General features: G+C 43.7%; 1 protein-coding gene across 1 annotated transcript in view; it reads left to right on the forward strand.

The window, feature by feature from the left end:
* Nucleotides 1–18,012, forward strand: part of si:dkey-92j12.5 (multiple PDZ domain protein) — a 35,186-nt gene that overhangs the window by 8,523 nt on the left and 8,651 nt on the right. The window contains exons 15-30 of the mRNA XM_041964900.1: nucleotides 48–209; nucleotides 611–820; nucleotides 1,671–1,853; nucleotides 3,405–3,528; nucleotides 5,538–5,736; nucleotides 9,293–9,607; nucleotides 11,391–11,591; nucleotides 12,200–12,377; nucleotides 13,372–13,482; nucleotides 13,874–13,939; nucleotides 14,403–14,474; nucleotides 14,973–15,072; nucleotides 16,284–16,492; nucleotides 16,896–16,987; nucleotides 17,111–17,240; nucleotides 17,468–17,560. Of these exons, the coding sequence (XP_041820834.1) occupies nucleotides 48–209; nucleotides 611–820; nucleotides 1,671–1,853; nucleotides 3,405–3,528; nucleotides 5,538–5,736; nucleotides 9,293–9,607; nucleotides 11,391–11,591; nucleotides 12,200–12,377; nucleotides 13,372–13,482; nucleotides 13,874–13,939; nucleotides 14,403–14,474; nucleotides 14,973–15,072; nucleotides 16,284–16,492; nucleotides 16,896–16,987; nucleotides 17,111–17,240; nucleotides 17,468–17,560 (2,445 nt within the window). The remainder of the gene's footprint in view (nucleotides 1–47; nucleotides 210–610; nucleotides 821–1,670; nucleotides 1,854–3,404; nucleotides 3,529–5,537; nucleotides 5,737–9,292; nucleotides 9,608–11,390; nucleotides 11,592–12,199; nucleotides 12,378–13,371; nucleotides 13,483–13,873; nucleotides 13,940–14,402; nucleotides 14,475–14,972; nucleotides 15,073–16,283; nucleotides 16,493–16,895; nucleotides 16,988–17,110; nucleotides 17,241–17,467; nucleotides 17,561–18,012) is intronic.

Genomic DNA, 18,012 nt, shown 5'->3' on the forward strand with positions numbered 1-18,012 from the left:
AAACTGGTAAATCAATCTCTTTCCTGTGTCCTCTCTGCGTGTCCCAGTTGGACCAGGGCTGCGTCATTCCCTGCCCTACAGCCGAGGACATCACCAAACGTGGCGTGCCCCCCATGTCACCTCCTCTGGCCATGTGGGAGAGAGAGCCTCAGGTGGTCGAGCTGGAGAAAGGCGAGTCGGGACTGGGCTTCAGTATCCTGGACTACCAGGTCAGAGACTTGCCCCTGAGCCTTTCCACAAATAGAACAGACTGCAATAGGCTGCAGTCTAAGAATATCAGTGTCAGGTTGAAACAGGGTGAGCACGAACAAATACTAAGAAAAATCTATACATTCTTTTTCTTCTGTTGGTTACCTGCATCCATCTCTCATTTTAATTCATATTTTCAACAATATGCTTGACTCTTTTTTGATACCACACGTTTAAAACAATACAATCAAGTTAATTACACGTATCCCATTATGTGTGCCTTGGATTTTTTTTGCCGTGGTGTTGAAAGAAGTATTGAGTATTGGTTTTCATACTAGTATTGTACTGAAGTCTAAAAATTCTGGTATCTTGGCAACAATGTTCAGCAAACCATCCTCTCCGTCTTTACGACTAACTCCAGGATCCGGAAGACGCCACTAAAACGGTTCTGGTCATCCGGTCCCTGGTGCCTGGAGGTGTAGCAGATCGAGACGGTCGCCTGCTACCCGGTGACCGACTCATGTTCGTGAATGAGAGTGACTTGGAAGGCTCCAGCTTGGATTACGCCGTACACGTCCTGAAGTCCACCGGCTACGGCCCGGTCCGCATTGGAGTTGCCAAACCACTGCCGGTATGTAAAGAGATGTAAATAAAAGATGTAAATAAATAAATACTACTGTGGTCGATATGGATAAAATCATAATGATGATTTATGTTATTTAATGTTGCCGTGAAAATAAATCACGTCGAAGCACATTTTCTCCAGAATTAAATGAGAAACTGTTTAAAATGTTTGTTTTTGGTTAATCCAGCAAATACCTGAAAAATCAAGGTCTTTCATCACGGTAATGAAAAAAAAAACCTCCACTGCTGCTTCAAAGAATTCCTCTTTGTTGATTTGCAGCTCTGCCTACTGCAGCCTAATACACCCAGAGTTATCAAAGGGATGAAGACTATGGTATAAATGGTCTGCCAAAGTCTCCGATGGTGGACACATTTATAGAGCCATACAGCATGTCATCAAATTGCCCAACCCTGTGAACATAGGACATTAATTAACTCTCACAGGCTCCAGCATATACACTCATAAATTCAAAGGTGGATTTTTGGATGTCATAAAATTTTTTACCAAAATGCTATTTTGTATGAATAAACTCGAGAGAAAAAGACAGTTATTTCCAAAGATATGCAAGATACCTTTAATGTATGCTTTTCTCGAGAGCACAGTGTTTCTTCTCCCTTTTGTTGTGGACTGTGGCTTAGTAACAAGGAGCAGAGAATCTAGTTACAGGCCGTCTGAATATTTAATGCTGCTGAGAGACGAACACAATGCTCGACCACACTACAGATGGAGAGAGAGGGGGAGAGGAGAAGAGGGTGTCTAAATACAGTCACCTTCTTTAGCTTGTTTGCTTCCATGTGAATTTACTCCTTTTTTTTCCAAACTTTTTCATGTCAACTTTGGAATTTTGTACCCTCAGCTGGAACTGTGTGGCGGCTTAACACCCATCTCAGAGAGGAGCACGCGGGCTTCCTGCGATGACACTGACAGCCACACTCAGGTCAGCCTGCTAGCTGAGGCAGAGGAGGCTAACACCAATACCAACACCAACACCAACAACTCTGAGGACAACAGCATCATCCAGCAGCGCTACACTACAACGGTACGTCATACAAGTCAAAATGAACATCAGTACAAGAAATAAAAACCAACTCACTTACATTTCACGTGACAAGTAATTGGTCCAGAATTCAGCTTTCTGTGCTGAAAATAGATCTGAAATTAATAGAACTGTCATGCTTTTAGTTTAAAATGTGTTATTTGGTTCATAAACACAAACACCTTTGCCTGTTGTACAATCACGCACAATCATCCAACAGGAAACTTGTAAATTAGCATGTGCTCGATGCTTTAGACTCAGCAGGAAACGTCTTCGCGGTGACAGTTACAGTAACACTGCAGCAGTGTGAATCCTGCACACGCGAAGTATTGCTCATTACCATGCAAACCTGAGATTCTGTGGGCAGCCATTTTGGCTGCTCTAAGGGAGATTGTCACGGCGGTGTCTGCACTCTCTGTTCACGTTCTACAGTGAGGAGCTTAGAGCCGGCTGTATCAGTATCACTGGGTCAGGTATAGAGAAAGTGCTCAGTGTCAAAGACTTGTTGCCCCATTGTGGCCTCAGCTCAGTCCTATTGAGGGAGCCTTTTGTACTCGCTTTTGCTTAATTACCAACAATTTCCTCTCAAGGAAAAGTGCTTACTGCTTGCACGACATTGGCACCTGGTGTAGCACAAGGACATACAGCGCTGCCTCAGTGTCTCCCACACGCTCACACACACACACAAAGAGACTCAGAGCAGCAAGTGTCAGTGTGTTCTCATCAAAGACAGGCTTGTTGCAAAGGTATCTTCTGAACTTCAGTGCTGCTTGTACTTCCTGTGAAGCTTCAAAGACGATCTCCTCGTTGCCCTTTTTCTTTGGGAACTGCCCGAGGGGACCAAAGAAGTCTGCCTTCCTGCATGTTCTACATTTCAGAATTACTCCAAAGGCCTTCACCTTGGAGAGTTAACAGTTGTGTGAAGTCATTTTTTGTCACGCCACAAATCTGATTGGTTGTCATGATAGTAGTTTAGGACTTTGGTGCCATGTTATCTTTGCAATATAGGTGTTTTAGTCCATGTAATGTGCACCGAAGCGTTCTATCTGCCAATATTGCTGCTCGTGTATTCCACATCACCACTCTTGACTTTTCAGCCATAGCATGGCTCTAAGGATGACTGTCAGTTTGTCCTTCAGCCGATCCATCAGGTGGTCAAACTGGTCCAGTCCAGACTGAGGTATCTCAACAAATACTGGATAAATTGCCTCCAGCAACGACTTAGGGTGCACATTTGTGGCTCAGAGTGAAATACCACGATAAATTGTCATGAAGCTCCCCTAGAGGATCGACACTAATGACCGTGGTGATCCTCTGACTTTTCCTCCACTTTTCCCGCTGATTAGCACATTAGCATGCTAATGTGCTAAACTAAGAAAGTCAGCTTGTTAGCATTGCTGCATGCTGAAGTTGGCATGTATCTCAAAGCAATACTGTGCCTAAGTGCAGCCTCACAGGGCCGCTAGCGTGGCTGGAGGCTCTTGCTCTTGTTTTATGTATTCGTCCCGTGTTCATGCCCTTGCTCACTCATGCCCCCTGCTGTCTCTCTCTTAGGAAAACCAGCTGCGTTATCGTTTCAGCATCATGGAAGAGGACAACAGGCAGCATGCGCCGCCTCTGCCCCCCCGCACCAGCTTTGAGAGGACAATCACTGTTGTCCGGGGCAACCGTAGCCTTGGTATGTTCTCCGTCTTTCTCATGGTGATGGTGTCTTGGTGTGTGTACGTCGCCGGCATGGCAATAATGACGCTATTAGGCGGTGGTGATGAAGACTGCCCTGAAGAGGAGTGGTGAAGTGATGTGCTCCTCATGCCTGAGGGAGGAGATGAATACTGTGTACGTCTGCGAGTGTGTGTGTGTACGTATTTGTCCGAGACGCTAGTGTGAGGGTCAAAGCAATGTGAACGAATTTTAAGAAGTAATCTTGCAACCAAAGAGTAGAAATTCATTTGAATGCTGATCTAAATATATCTGATTTTATACTCCAGCATTGAGAGTACATTGTCTTTACTGCTCCAAGAGCGAGTCCGACGTTTGGCTGTTCAACCATGACAGGGAGGGAGCAACAGGGCATCTTAAGGGCACAATGCAAAGCATAAGGGAACAAACTCATTTGTATTCTGAAAACATGCTCTAATCAGGCACCGCAATTCTGTGTGTGATTGTGTGTGTGTGTGTGTGTGTGTGTGAAAGTTTAAAATTATGTAAATGTTCTTAGGTAGAAAACCAAGGTCATAACCTACAGTCTGTGTTTCACTGCATTCTTTGGTTTTCATCTGTTTCAAATATTGTAGGTCTTTTTGCTGAGATATTTCATGTAGCAAGGTTTTCTGGAGGGTTTACAGATTCTCTGTGTTTCTGGTTAATTTAAATATATTCGAATTTTAAGCAAAAGCTTCAGCTCGGGCAGAGTTATTGTCTGTATCTGAATACTGGGGACTTTTTATGAGCCATAGTACTGTAGTACAATATGTATTTGTACTACTTTACATGCTTCCTGTTTTTAGGTGCCATGTACAATTCTATCCATTGTGTAACTATGACTTTATGCCCATTTCTGGAGATGAGACATGCTGAACGTACCTTGTGTGGTTGTTATGTACTACAAGGACTGTATGTCTTTTGGAGCAGGTTGTTAAAGGAAAAGGTTTGACGGACTAACATGAGGTCTTTTTTTCTTGCCTTGCTCGTCTAAAAACATGAATATAAGCAGCCTATTCAGAAGTCTTCGCTTGTTCTTGAATGGTGTGAACCTGTTGCACTTACTGTACGTTTGTGGTACCCTAACAAGGTTTTGTTGAGGTCAAAACAAATAGATTTTCATATGGAAACTTCCATGTGGGATTTTACCATGAATTCTTGTTCAACGTTTTTTGCAGCAGTTTTGTGATAGAAAAATGTATTTTGTTGCTGTGTTGTCGTATTTCAGCACCTTTGGATTTTGAGACGTTCATCATTATACTTGAGACTTCCTCTCATGTCTTTGAAATGTGTGTCTTCTGTTTGTTTTGTCAGCGTCAGTAGCTGTGTCTCCAGTCGACTGTATTCCAGGCACTATGATTGTATTGTAATTTGAATGTAATACCAAAAAACAATAAACTATTTATTTGATCAAAAATAAGCACAAAGTCATTTCTTTGACCAACTTCAAATTATGTACGAACATAGTGTTGTGGATGTGCGTAGACTGCAGTGTAGTACGCAGGTACCATAGGACTAGACCATATGTTGTAGCCTACAGTCTGTGTACGTGTGTGCATGAGCTGTGCACATATGTGTGTGTGTGTGATGCCTGATTCACCTGCTTCTGCCTGTTTGCATTAATGAAGTGTTTGTGTAATCCGCCTAGCGTCCAGTTTGATGATGCCAAAGTCAGGTGTTTGCGCGACTGGCATGTGTTACCCCTCGAGTCACCTGTGCCCTGTGCCCTGTGTGGGTGTGAGTGTGTGCGATTGTGCGCCTCGTGCGAGCGCGACTGTGAGGGATGAAGCTGTGTAAATGTCAAGCATGTGTAGCCATGTTTGTGTGTTAATCTGCCTAGTGTCTGTCTTGATTATGCTGATTATGCCACTGTCAGGTGTTTGTTTGTGCGACTGTCTGTCTGGCATGCATTCAAAGCAGCCTCAGCCAACCCTCCGCTCACCTGTCCTCATGTGTGTGTCCGTGTACGTGTGTGCGTGTTGGCAGGGATGTCGGTGAGTGCTATCAAGGACGGCTCAGGCATGCTGGTGCGCAGTGTGGTCCAGGGGGGCTCTGTTAGCCAGGATGGCAGGCTGGGGGTTGGGGACGCCATCTTGGCCATCAACGGAGAGCCTACCTCCAACCTGACCAACGCCAGGGCCAGAGCCATGCTCCGCAGACACTCTGTCATAGGGCCAGAGATGAGGTGAGGAGCCAGTCACCGTCCAGCAGCATTACAATATGTAGAGAGCTTTGTTCTGGGCTGAAAAAACAACAGGTGATCCGTACTGGTACATCACAGTGTAGCTCTGTGAACTCTCTATGCGTCATTGAGCTCCCTCTGGATCACGTGTTCTCAATAATCTTCAACCTCTATCAAAAAAACCACTGGGTGGCTGGATGTGCAACACTGTATGCGTCATCCACTTTGGCTGATGCATGTTACAGTTGTGCTTTATCACCAAGTACAGTCACACTAAATGTTTTGCTATTTTTGACAGTTTTTTTTTTTTGTGTTTGGGTTTTTTCTGTTTTCAGCAAAACCATAAAAGCAAAGACTTCATGTTAGCAGAATTATTGTGATTACAGTTTTTGTTATAAGCAGGAAAGTTAAAAGACTTTTCTCATAGCAGACATTTTGACTTGTCATGGGAGGAAAAGTGCGGGTAACTACAAACATTAACGACGGCCTCATTCTAGTGTTCCAGTAAGTCATGACAGTGTGACAGTGAGCCAGCATGGCCAGTACCAGGACCCTGGAAACAAAGCAGCTAAATGGACTTTAGCCATCATTAATTTCATTATTTACACCTGCGCTTGTCCTCCCGTGACATGAACACCCAGACAGGCTTTTTAACTAATTAGACATCTGCTCTGGCTATGCTCTGGAAGCTGTGTTGGGCTTTCATGAGCTCTCCAGGCCAAATGATGAAGGTGCAACTCCCTAACCCTAATAAAGTAGGTGTGATAAAACGAGTACAATAAGAGGGTCAGAGAGGTTTTGACCCACAGTCCCACAGTCCACAGTGTGACATACAGGAAACTCATAAAATTGAAATTCATAATATGGATGCTGTATTCTACATTTTTGTCATTGTTTCATGTTAAGCGTCCCATGTTAATTTGTGCCTTGCAAAATCAGCGTCCACTTTGGAGACGGCCATCTTCACTCAATTTGAGGAAACTGTCAATAAGCCATCAAAGGAAGTGACTGTCAAACAGTCAAAATGCAGATATTGATACAACCCCGTTTCCAAAAAAGTTGGGACACTGTGTAAAATGTTCTAGAAACAGAATGAGATGATTTGCAAAACACTGAAACCTCATATTTAAATGAAAATCATACAAAGACAACATATCAAATGTTGGAAGTGGGTTTGTGAATTGAAATCTGTGACATGTATGACATATGTGTGAATATTACCATCCTCACATCTGCATATGAGCCATTTTGAGCTCCATTTGTTATCTTGCAAGCTTGTAAATGCATGAAAGTGTAGAGCGCAGCGCACCACTCAAATGCAACCTCACAGTGCTGTGCTTTTTAATGCTGTTGCCAACGCGCGGACAGTTCTGTAGGTCATAATGAAGCCGATAGCGTGTGGCTGTAATGTAACGTGTAACGTGTAACATCTCACGGCCACAGCTCTTGACACAAACAAGAGCATTGAGCCCAGCATTAAAAGAGGACTTGCGTTTGACACGTTTCAAACCGATTCCAGTCAGTTATTTATATTACAGCCATACGCACTTTCCCTCATGTCACAGTTCAAACACGTCTTTGCTGAAAAACAAGAGAAGCCAGAGTTTGTAGTTTAGTGAGGATGTAGAAAGTTCCTTCGGGAACGCAGAGAACAATCAACCGCTGGGAAGAAAAAGTAATTGAATACTGCTCACGTTTTCCAGATCTGCCCATGCGGATCTTGACAGTCCGTGTGACTGGAATGAGTGAGTATACGTACATGGTAAATATAAATGTGCGCTCGCCGCAGTCACAAACATCACTTCCACTGCATCGTCACCCATAAGTGATCTCGTCTCACTTTGGATCTCCGTTACCACCTTGTTTTTGACACTGTAGTCGTAGTTGACGGAGGCGCTGCACTCATGTTAAATTAGATTAGATGATGAAATTTTAAAGATTGCCTGAGGGGAAATTGGGTAAATTACTTGTTCTAACATCAGCAGTTATGGCTTCACATTGACAATGCTTGTTTGGCTGATTGGAGATGTGCCTCACCTTCACCACCCCGCTGCCCTGCAAAACACCCACTCACTCACTCACTCTCTCTCTGCCGCTCTGTCTCTATCTCCCTCTCCCTTTTGCTTTTCCAGGTGCACACATACGCACAAAACACACACGCCGCCTTTCAATGGTCTAACCTCCAAAAAACACCTTTTTCCTGCGATGGGAAATATCTCTGAATAATTCATCACTCAGCTCACCTTGAACAGTGCACTTCTGAATAAAAGAGCGTTTTAAAGAGCCTCTCATAGATGCACACACAGCGCACACACGGATGAACACACGCGTGCTTCCTGTCTTTCTCTATGGCACGCACACACGCAGACAGGATAACGCTAACCCGTGCGTGCACACGCGCTTGCGCTGCCTCCTCCTGACAGCACTGCAGACAAACAGTGCGTGTGTGTGAGTGGAGGCAGATGAGTTGCTTTGGCAGCCTCAGAATAAGACAGACATAGGAGGGTGAGGGCTTGTCACTATCAAACTGCCTCTGTTGAGACAAGACAGGCTGTCCGCATGGCTCCGTCACTACAGCTTAGGGTGGAAGACCTCCATATTCAAGCTGCCACCATGAGTGGACCACAGAAATTGGCTCTCAATGGATTCAAACTGCATGTCTACTGTTCGCGTCTCACAAGAACGAAAGTGGGGGGGGGCTTTAATGATGTCCTTGACACTTTAGTTAAATGACAGGATAGATCCAGGCTCATGCAAAACACTTTTTTTTTTTACACCATAAACACTGTGTTTCAGAATTGTCTCAAATCAAAAATGCATCATTTAGTGGCATAAAAATGTACGTTTAGTCAGGGTGTTTTTCTCTTCATATTGTACTAGCCAGTGGGGCGCATCTATAATTTTACAACACTTAAAACCATTTGACATGTTGGACAGTTGCCTCAGGAAATGTTAGTTGTTTATGATTGTTTTTCAGGGGATAATGATGATTTTGCATTTTTAAATACTGCTCCAGGTATCCAGCTGTCCCCTCTCTTAGTCATCACTGCTGTGGTTAAAAACTTTCTGATGTGAATATGCAACCACCTGATGGATAGGTCTGACGACCTGAAGTTACCTGTTTCTGAAAGCTTAAATCTTTGTAGCTTTTAGCAGAGCCGAGCTATCAGTTTCCCCGTTTCCAGTCTTTATGCTAAGCTACGCTAACCGACTGCTGGCCGTAGCTTCATATTTGCTGCGCAGACATGAGAGTGGTATGTCTCTCCTCATCCAACTCTCCATAAGAAAGCCAGTAAAAGTATTTTCCAAAATGTCAGACTGTTCCTTGAAACCATAACATTCCATTATTCTCTCTTCCACTGGCAGAGGAGATAATCCATCAGTCGCTGAGTGTCATTTGTCTCGTTCCTTGTCATCCTATCAGTCATTGTTTGGTGCTGACGCTTAAATAAATGTGCATCTCTGAAAACAGAGCGATTGGGGAACTTGAGCCGTATTAATATTTAAAATGTTTTCACCCCACCCCCTCGTTTCTTTTCCCACGCTCCCCTCCCTTCAGCATAACCTATGTCCCAGCCCACCAGGTGGATGACCACCGCACCCGCCTGTGCTTACCCCCTCTGGCGTCCATCGCGGCGGACAGCAGCTCTTCCTCGCCCACCCCACCAAACCCTTCTCCGGAGCCCACCTCGGCCCCGGCGAGATCCTCCTGTCCAGTCAGCGCCGCCGCTCCAACTCCGGCTTCATCCGCCCTCAAACACTCCACCTCGGTCAAATTTAAAGCCACAGCTCCAGATCCAGCTGTTGTCAGAGCCTCTGCTTCATTTAAAGCTCCATTCAAAGGCCCCACCATCACCCCAGCCCCGGACTCAAGGTAATATAAGATTCAGTGGTCTCAGCCTATTATTTATGGTCACCTAATCCCTGCACTGCCCCCAGAGTGCAAGATAAACCTGTCTCAGGGTTTATTAGACTTCAAGGCTCCAGCTTTATTACATGTTGATGTGTTTGCTGCGCAGCATGCAGGCTGTGAAATAGCTATACATTCTGTCTGATGTGACTTCTTTTAATATATTATCCTCAGGCTTTTTGATTTTGATAGCAGCTATTATTGCTGTAAAACCTCACACATTTTCAGTTACCCAGCAGCTTAAGTCATACTAATGATCTGAGTTATTATCTGACACTGTAATTAGCCGTATCCGTGAGGAAACAATGTGTTTCAGTGTGCAACAAGCTCAGCGTGCGTCTCTTCCAGCCCGTGTTTTCTCTTCTCCGCTCATTTCTGTGGTAAAGGCAAAAGCCTCTCTGAATTTTGAATCTCTGAGTTATATTTAGCCGTTCGCTTATGGATCTCAGTGCTGACTGTCAGCGAAAATGAATTGTTTCGCTTCTGTCTGTCCCTGCTTTCGCTCCATCTTCGTGCCTCTGCCTTTCTCCCCCCTCCCTCACTCCCATTTCTCTCTGCGGCCTTTTCTTCACGCTTATCTTTCAATACATTGTCTTTGTCTCTCTCTCTCTCTCTCTCTCTCTCTCTCTCTGCCCGACTTCTCTCTTGACTCTCTGTGTCTACATTCGTCTCTCATCTCTCTCTCTCCCTCTCCCTCAGTTATCTTCCTCTGGTCTTTTTCTCTTTACCTCATTTCCCCCCTCCTCCCTGCCTTGGTCCTATCCCCCTCTCCTGGCTGCTCTCTTTCAGTCCTGGTGGAACCATTTGTTCTGGCCTCTTCTGTAACTTAACTGGCTATAGGCTCCTGCTGCGCGGATAGCACCACTATCACTCACCTCCATGGGCTTATTACAGCCCTCCACCATTAAATATATTCATGAAAAATTCTCTCCTTCTCTACCTCTTTTTCCACACACACACCACATATATATAGTATATACACTATATATATCTGCGTGTGTGTGTATGTATATGTATATATGTGTGTCACATACACTCACACACGCGCTTGCACGCACACTCACACACACATAAAGACAACACAACCTAGCTGTGGCCTCACTGGCAGAAAACTGTATTTGCAGGGCTATTTGCACCTAAAGCAGTGCATCTTCTCCAGGCTGCTAGGATGGCAATGCGTCACACTGTCACAACTTGAAAAAATAACATAGCATGGCACCTTGTTATCCACTGCAATTCTACCGGTGTGATCCAGTCCAGTGGTATTTATTTAGCAGAGAACGAAGGATTAATATATATTAGACTATAAAATGACAGAAAATTGGAAAATGTCACAGTTTTTATGGAGCTCAGAATGATGTCTGCAAATGTCTTGTTTTTTTTTTACAACCAGCAGTCTTAAACAAAAGACATGAAATTTACATCATGTACAGTAAGGAAGGAAAGTAAATCACATACAGGCAGCAAATCACATCTGAGAGGCTGGAATGAAAGAATATTTGACTTTGACTTGAACAATTAATCAATTAACAACATTATTGCTGATAAATTTTGTACACGGTCTTATAGATTAATTGGTTAATTGTTGGAGGGATGCACAAAATGTTATTTGATCGGTTACAGTATTAACTGAATGCACCTTTGGGCTGAATGAGATTGAATAATAATAATAAAATGATAAAAATGAGAGTCAACTGTTTAGGAAAACATTTTCAGCATTTCTGTTTGCATGTTTTTTCACCATCAGTTGGCAGATTCCAAAATCTCTACCTCACAAGAAGAAGGAGGAAGGAGGAGAAAATGGAGAGTTTGTGGAGGAGAAGAAGGACAAGAGCAGCACAGATGGGAAAATACCAAAGCTGGAGGTGGAGATGAAGGTTTATGGTAAAGAGGAGGGAGAAGAGGAGCTTCACTCTCAGAGCACAGTGGCTTGGGATCAACCCAGAAGGTTAGTGAATCAGTGATGTAAGTAACAATGTCTTTCTTTGTCATTAGATTTTATTCTGATTTTCTGTTTTCTGCCTTTTTTTTTTCATAACTCTGCCAGCGATGCCCTTTATCCGCTCCCTGCCAGAGAAGGCTTAGCAAAATCCTAGTGTGCACAGGTTATGTTCACAGCAGGGGGAGAGCAGCACAGTGCACACTCAACACGCTCACATTTCTTAGGCCCAGAGAGAGCGACTACATTCACAACGTGCATTTATCGCATTTATGACTGCATCCTGCTTGGATAAATCACATAAGCTGCACTGCATGCAAAGACCAGCTTTTGTGTGTCTCTCGCTGGCAGGTATAATATTCTATTGTTTTGACTTAATCTCTGAAACTCTTTCCGCAGCTCTGAGCAGCGGATAGAGGGAGATTGAAAAGAAAAAAAAACACCCATTGGATTAATTCTCCTTCTTGTGCATTTTTTGCAGTAATGTTTCAAACCAAGTAGGTCCTCATCAGGCGTACAGAAGACGCGTGTTCATCATCGCTGTGCCCGTACTGTAAGAAGGATTTTCAGCTCAACGATATGTGTGGATGTTCCTCGCATGCTGCTGTGTGTTCCAGAGTGCAGCTGACTCGAGGACCGGGCCAATCCCTGGGCATCAGCATAATGGGAGGCAGAGGCATGGGCCGGAGACTGAGCAGTGGAGAGATGATGAGGGGAGTCTTCATCAAGCACATCAGCCCCGACAGCCCGGCAGCACATAATGGCACCCTCTGGACTGGAGACAGGATACTAGAGGTGTGTGTGTGTGAGAGAGAGTGTGTGTGTGTGTGTGTGTGTGTGTGTGTGTGTGTGTGTGTGTGTGAATGTCTGACTCATAGCAGGAGACACACTTTTTACAAATTGCAGGAAACAAGTGTGTGTGTGTGTGGGCAAGTGTGTGTGTGAGTGTGCATGTATGTGCCTGTTTCTGCCTGTGTATGCTGTATGAGAGTCTGTGAGTGGGACACTGTGAGAGTCTGTGAGAGACACTGAACAGTGGCAAAATGTGTGTGTTATCTGCAAGAGCATGTGCTCATACACTGTTTACTGTAGATACTGTGTGTGCGTGAGTGTGTTGTGGCTGCATGTGCAGTAATCTGGCATTAGTTTGGTCTCTGTTGCACTGAAAGGTGATGATTTGATACGGTAATGAACAATCCTGTTGCCTAAATAAGCAGAAAATGTCATTCAGTCCCACCGATTATCTACTGTAGGTCCAAGGTTCAAATTTCAGCTTTATCGTCATTATGCAACACAGGACTACAGGACTGCAGTGTACTCCTATCCATGAAACACAAACGAAATATAAGAAAATACAAGATATAAGAAATAGAATTTTTAAGGCGACAAACTACTTTTTAAAGGTGTTTCAGGTTTAAGTTCTTCAGACAAACTAATGAAGTGCACACTGTGATTTGTCAGTATACCTCACCGTGTTTCTTGCCAACAAATATCTAATGTACTATAAATAAATAAATATTTAAAGGTAATCATAACCCTCTGACAAAATAGCTAAAATTATTGTGATTCTTTTATTTTTCAGGTAATTACACTACATTAACCAAAAAACAGACCATGTGATTAAAACATTCTGTTTTATTTTATCTGTAAACAGCTTTTAAATTTTAATTCCTAAAAAGGTGGCAGATGCTATCCATGTTGCACGCTCCTATTAGCCTTATCATGACATGCTTCGGTTAAAAAAGTGTTTTTGTCCAATATATACTGTGCGTGTGTTGACTTGGCCAAGGTGTCTGGTGTGGACCTAAGAGATGCCAGCCATGAGCAGGCGGTGGAGGCCATCCGCAGGGCCGGAGACACTGTGGACTTCTTGGTCCAGTCCGGAATGCAGCGATCTCAGGTACTGCATCTCAGAGAAAGCCTGAAAAACATCCCATTTAGACAGGCTTAGAATGCACTATGTGGTGTCCATGCAGCTTTGCATACACTGTGTAACATTTCAGTGTCTTGAGGCTCCAGATTCTTTCACACTGAATTTCAGTGCTCGTGGTGTAGCATCGCTTCTTCTGGACGGCTCCATCAGAAGTTTCAGAAGCGTTGTGCGTGGGAGTTTGTAGCTTTACAATGCGATGTCCTCTGGACACAAAGCATATTGAACAAAAGTATTTCTGACTGAACACCTATCTGGTGACATATAACATAACATATTGGATGCATCATTTTAAGCATCTGTGTTTCACACTCATATAGATATCCATCTGCCTACTCTGCATCTTGTGTTTCGCCCACAGTCCCCTATGCTCACCAACCACGAGAGGCTAACTCCGACGCCGCAGTCCAACTCGCACAGCGGCAAGGTAACACTGCTCGAATGCACGCTTTGAGCTGCGCGCTGCTGTTTTCTGTCTCAGTAAACAAAGCTGCTGGAAATTTACCTTGAGATAATGGTAAAACAGAACATGATATGCACTGAAATATGCATTGTGTACGACCCTAAAAGCCCAAAGAGCAGCAGCAGCTACTTATCTGTCACTTAGAAGTCGTGACCACTACTTTAGATTTCATTGGAACAGATGACAAGCAGTGAAGTCATTTTCCCTCAGTTTCTGTACCCACACGCTTACTGATGTTTGGCTGTGTATGGCTGTAGTGTATGGAGAGTTATGTATACGCTTTATTATATATAGAGACATGAGTCACCTACACCTACATGGTATTCCAAAAGGAATGAAGACGCTTTTAAGGGTTTTTAAGGGGTAGATTGCTGTTTTGATGATGATGTGTACAGGACTATATCTGTGTTTCCCCTCATCATCGTAGGAAGCAGAGACTCTCAGTGGTCTGTTCCTTAGTCTCTCCCCTTCAAACCCCTTCACTCCCACCCCCTTTAAGGTTGGTACATTGTTTTGTGTATGCGTGTGTGTGCGTGTGTGTGTGTGTATGTGTGTTATCATGGGCATGCAGCATCTTAAAAGGAGCCCTGCATTAGCATTTGGGTGAAGCCAACTTCCAAAAACTTAATTAACGTGCATATTTGTTGATAGAACCCTTGTAGTTCAAAGTCCCTTGCAGCTACCTTGTTTGTTTAAACCCTTTGTTTTTCTCTTTGGTGGAGATTCATAACTCTCTAAATAGACAGCACATTCTTTTGAAGTTATTTTTCCATGCACTTGTAAGTTGGTTGCAAAATAATGCATGATTCTGGTCATCTTTCATGTTATTTTTAGCTGACATTAAAATTATGTTCATTAATTCATCCTGTTCGTCAGTTTTTCCCACTGCTACATCAAGCACACTGAACAAGCCCCAGGGGTAGTCCAACTCATGCCTGAAGGACCCCTGAGGCATCTCCAGCTCTGCCTGTTCAATAATGCAAAAACTTCTCCCAAGGTACCTTCGCCGACATCACATAGAAAGACTCAGAGAAGCCCCATAACTGCAACAACACCAATCACAGCAGCAGCTGAAGGCGAGGATGACACTGGCAGGAGTAAGTCTGCATCGTAAAGACGTCACGTAGACATACACAGGGATCCTCCAGGAGCTGTGTGCAAACTTTTGTGTAGTGGCCATTGTCCCTCAGTGCAGGTCACGTGATGCCCTCTGGCCTTTGAGACTTTGCCCTATACCTCATCCATTACAAAAGAAAAAGCTGTAACGCTCAAATAAAAATGTCGTGAATGTCTCACACATTCAGAAATTACTCTTTCAATTTTAACAATTTGGAACATCATTGAAAAGTCCATTGTATGAAGGCCACCAAGGGCCGCATGAGCAAATTGTTTTCATGCCGCTCTCGTGTGAAGCCAGTCAGCGAGGCCTAGACTATAATGAGAATGCATTATGAGCCAAGAATGCAAAATCTTAAAAAAAACGTGCTTTTACTGCGCAGTGTGTCCTCGGAGAGAATTGAAACTTTCAGTCACTTCTTTGGCACAAACAACTATTATTCAAGTTGAATCCATTCTTTGCTTTGCTCAATGCACATACAGTATTAAACGTGCCCTGCTGAGTTTTCTTTCTGCTTATGTTCAGTGTTACTCATCAGAATCCACTATGTGAATCCCTGAGTCTAACAAACGGGCAGAATATATTTATTTCCTCATAGCACATGTACAAAGTCGATGTATTTTTTGAAAAGTTTGAAACCTGCGTTGTTTACATCCATGTTTGTTTGCATGCTACTGCTTCCTGTAGATCAGCAAAATAGTGTTAAACATTCACAAATCTGCAACATGCTCATAAGCAAGTCTGTGTGACCGTGCATATTTACACATATGCTAATTTGATTCATGCAAATCCTAGGATTAATACATACACATGGATATAGATAAGCACACATGCACACATATTTACCAATTACCAAGCACACACAAAGCCACACTGACACACAGAGCCTATATATATCACCTATTTTGTGGTACAGTACTTGCATGTGCACACACAAGCCACATACAGTCATACTGTACATGCCCATTATGCAGAAACACAGACATCCTTCACCTTCCTCAACATGACTGACATCATCCCTTCCAGACAAATTGCAGCAACACACACTCACACAACCTCCTCTAGGGAGTATTGCTGCCTCTCCACATGAAGTGTCAGTCATTACATGTAGCATCTCACTTTTTTTTTTTTGGCTTACCCATCATATCCTCCTCCTAACAGCCTCCTGTTTGTTAACTCTGTCTCTTCTAGAAAAGATGCTGCAGCGTTATGGCAGCCTGTCTGGGAAGCTCCATATGATTGAGCTGGAGAGGGATCCTGCAGCTCAGGGCCTAGGCATCAGCCTTGTAGGGAATAAAGACGGTTCCCGGGCACGTATGAGTGTCTATGTGGCGGATATAGACCCTCGGGGACCTGCTGGTTTAGACGGGCGGATATGGGTTGGAGACGAGCTACTGGAGGTAAGGAATGGAATGAATAGGGAACAGTCAGTTAGGAGGGTTGAGATTAACAGATGAGAGGGTTTTTAGGGCCCAAAAAATCCTAGAGAGAGATGAAATATCAGAGTCAAAACTGAGAGCAGTGGGATGTGGGTACGAGGCATGGATCAGTTGAGAGCGTTGAGTACCTGTGCAGTAGATTTATCAGACAAATTACCATTTGAAGGATGGTTGATGCTGGGCTGGATTCTCGCATTGAGCAACCGTGTAATAGAGGTGGTGAGGAAAATTGAGGCAGAGGAGAAGCCGGGGCGGGGGGGGGGGTTAGAAGGAGATGACAGAAGATGGCAGATTCATGTGGAGACGGATGGGATGAAGGAAAAGATCGATGAGGAGATGGTACATGACGTGATTTTTCTTCTAGATCAACGGTCAGATCTTGTACGGCCGCAGCCACCAAAACGCCTCCACCATCATCAATAACGCTCCGTCTAAAGTGAAGATCACTCTCATCAGGTAGGACATGCCGAGTGATTTTCTGGTGGTATTTACATTTCTGCAAAACTTTTACCGAACAGGATTTACTGGAGGTGTTGATGACCAGCTCAGGGATCATTTGTTTTGGTTTTGTTTAATCAGGAATAAAGCAGCTCAGGGTCAAATGACCCAGGGATCCAGAACAGAGTGTGAGGACACAGTCGACTCCCAGACAGACTCTGCAGAGCATGGAGGATTTACCAGAGACATCCAGCACGTCATACTACCTCAGGTGCAGTACCGTCAGGAGATCTTGGCATTAAGCATTGTCAGACCTCCAGCAGCACATATCTAAGAGCTCAAACAGCCAGCTGAGTGGTAGCAGACCACTTGCTGTAGCAGAAACAGCCTGAACAGCACAGGAAATTTATGCAAATGCACATTTAATACACAACTTTGCTATTAACTTAATTAACTCTTGTGTCAAAGTTAGAGTCGTCTGCTTTCTCCCCACTGCAGGATCGCGCAGGTCTTGGCCTCTGCCTCGCAGAGGAGGAGTCCAAAGAAGGAGTGGTGGTCAGGTCCCTGATCCAGCACGGCACTGCCAGTAAGGTATGACATCACCAGCATTCCCATCATCATCTTCAACATCATCATTGAGACATACATTTTGTGCTGTTTTATTTATAAGAAGCCTAATTCTGTGTGTAGCCTGCATCCTATAACTGTATCTCAACCATTTTGCCTTTCCTCTCTCATCCATAGTTTATATAAATCCTCACTTGTTCATTTATTATGAATATACAGTCATGATTTTACTCAGTTGAAGTACTACAGTAGTGAAATGTGCTTGAAGGTAATGAGGGGGCCCCCGTCAGAGTGTTATATGATAGTACTGGAATTTTTTTTACTGCTACTTGATGGCTATTTGGGTCATATTCCTATACTTTGATAAGTTTGATTACACACAAATATTCTGCTAATAGTTAGACTACATGCTTATGCTTACATTAATGAATAATATAGGAATATGCCCAAATATACCCAAATATCCATCATACTAC

Source organism: Chelmon rostratus, chromosome 3 (assembly GCF_017976325.1).
Source record: "Chelmon rostratus isolate fCheRos1 chromosome 3, fCheRos1.pri, whole genome shotgun sequence".
In the NCBI taxonomy this organism is placed as follows: domain Eukaryota; kingdom Metazoa; phylum Chordata; class Actinopteri; order Chaetodontiformes; family Chaetodontidae; genus Chelmon; species Chelmon rostratus.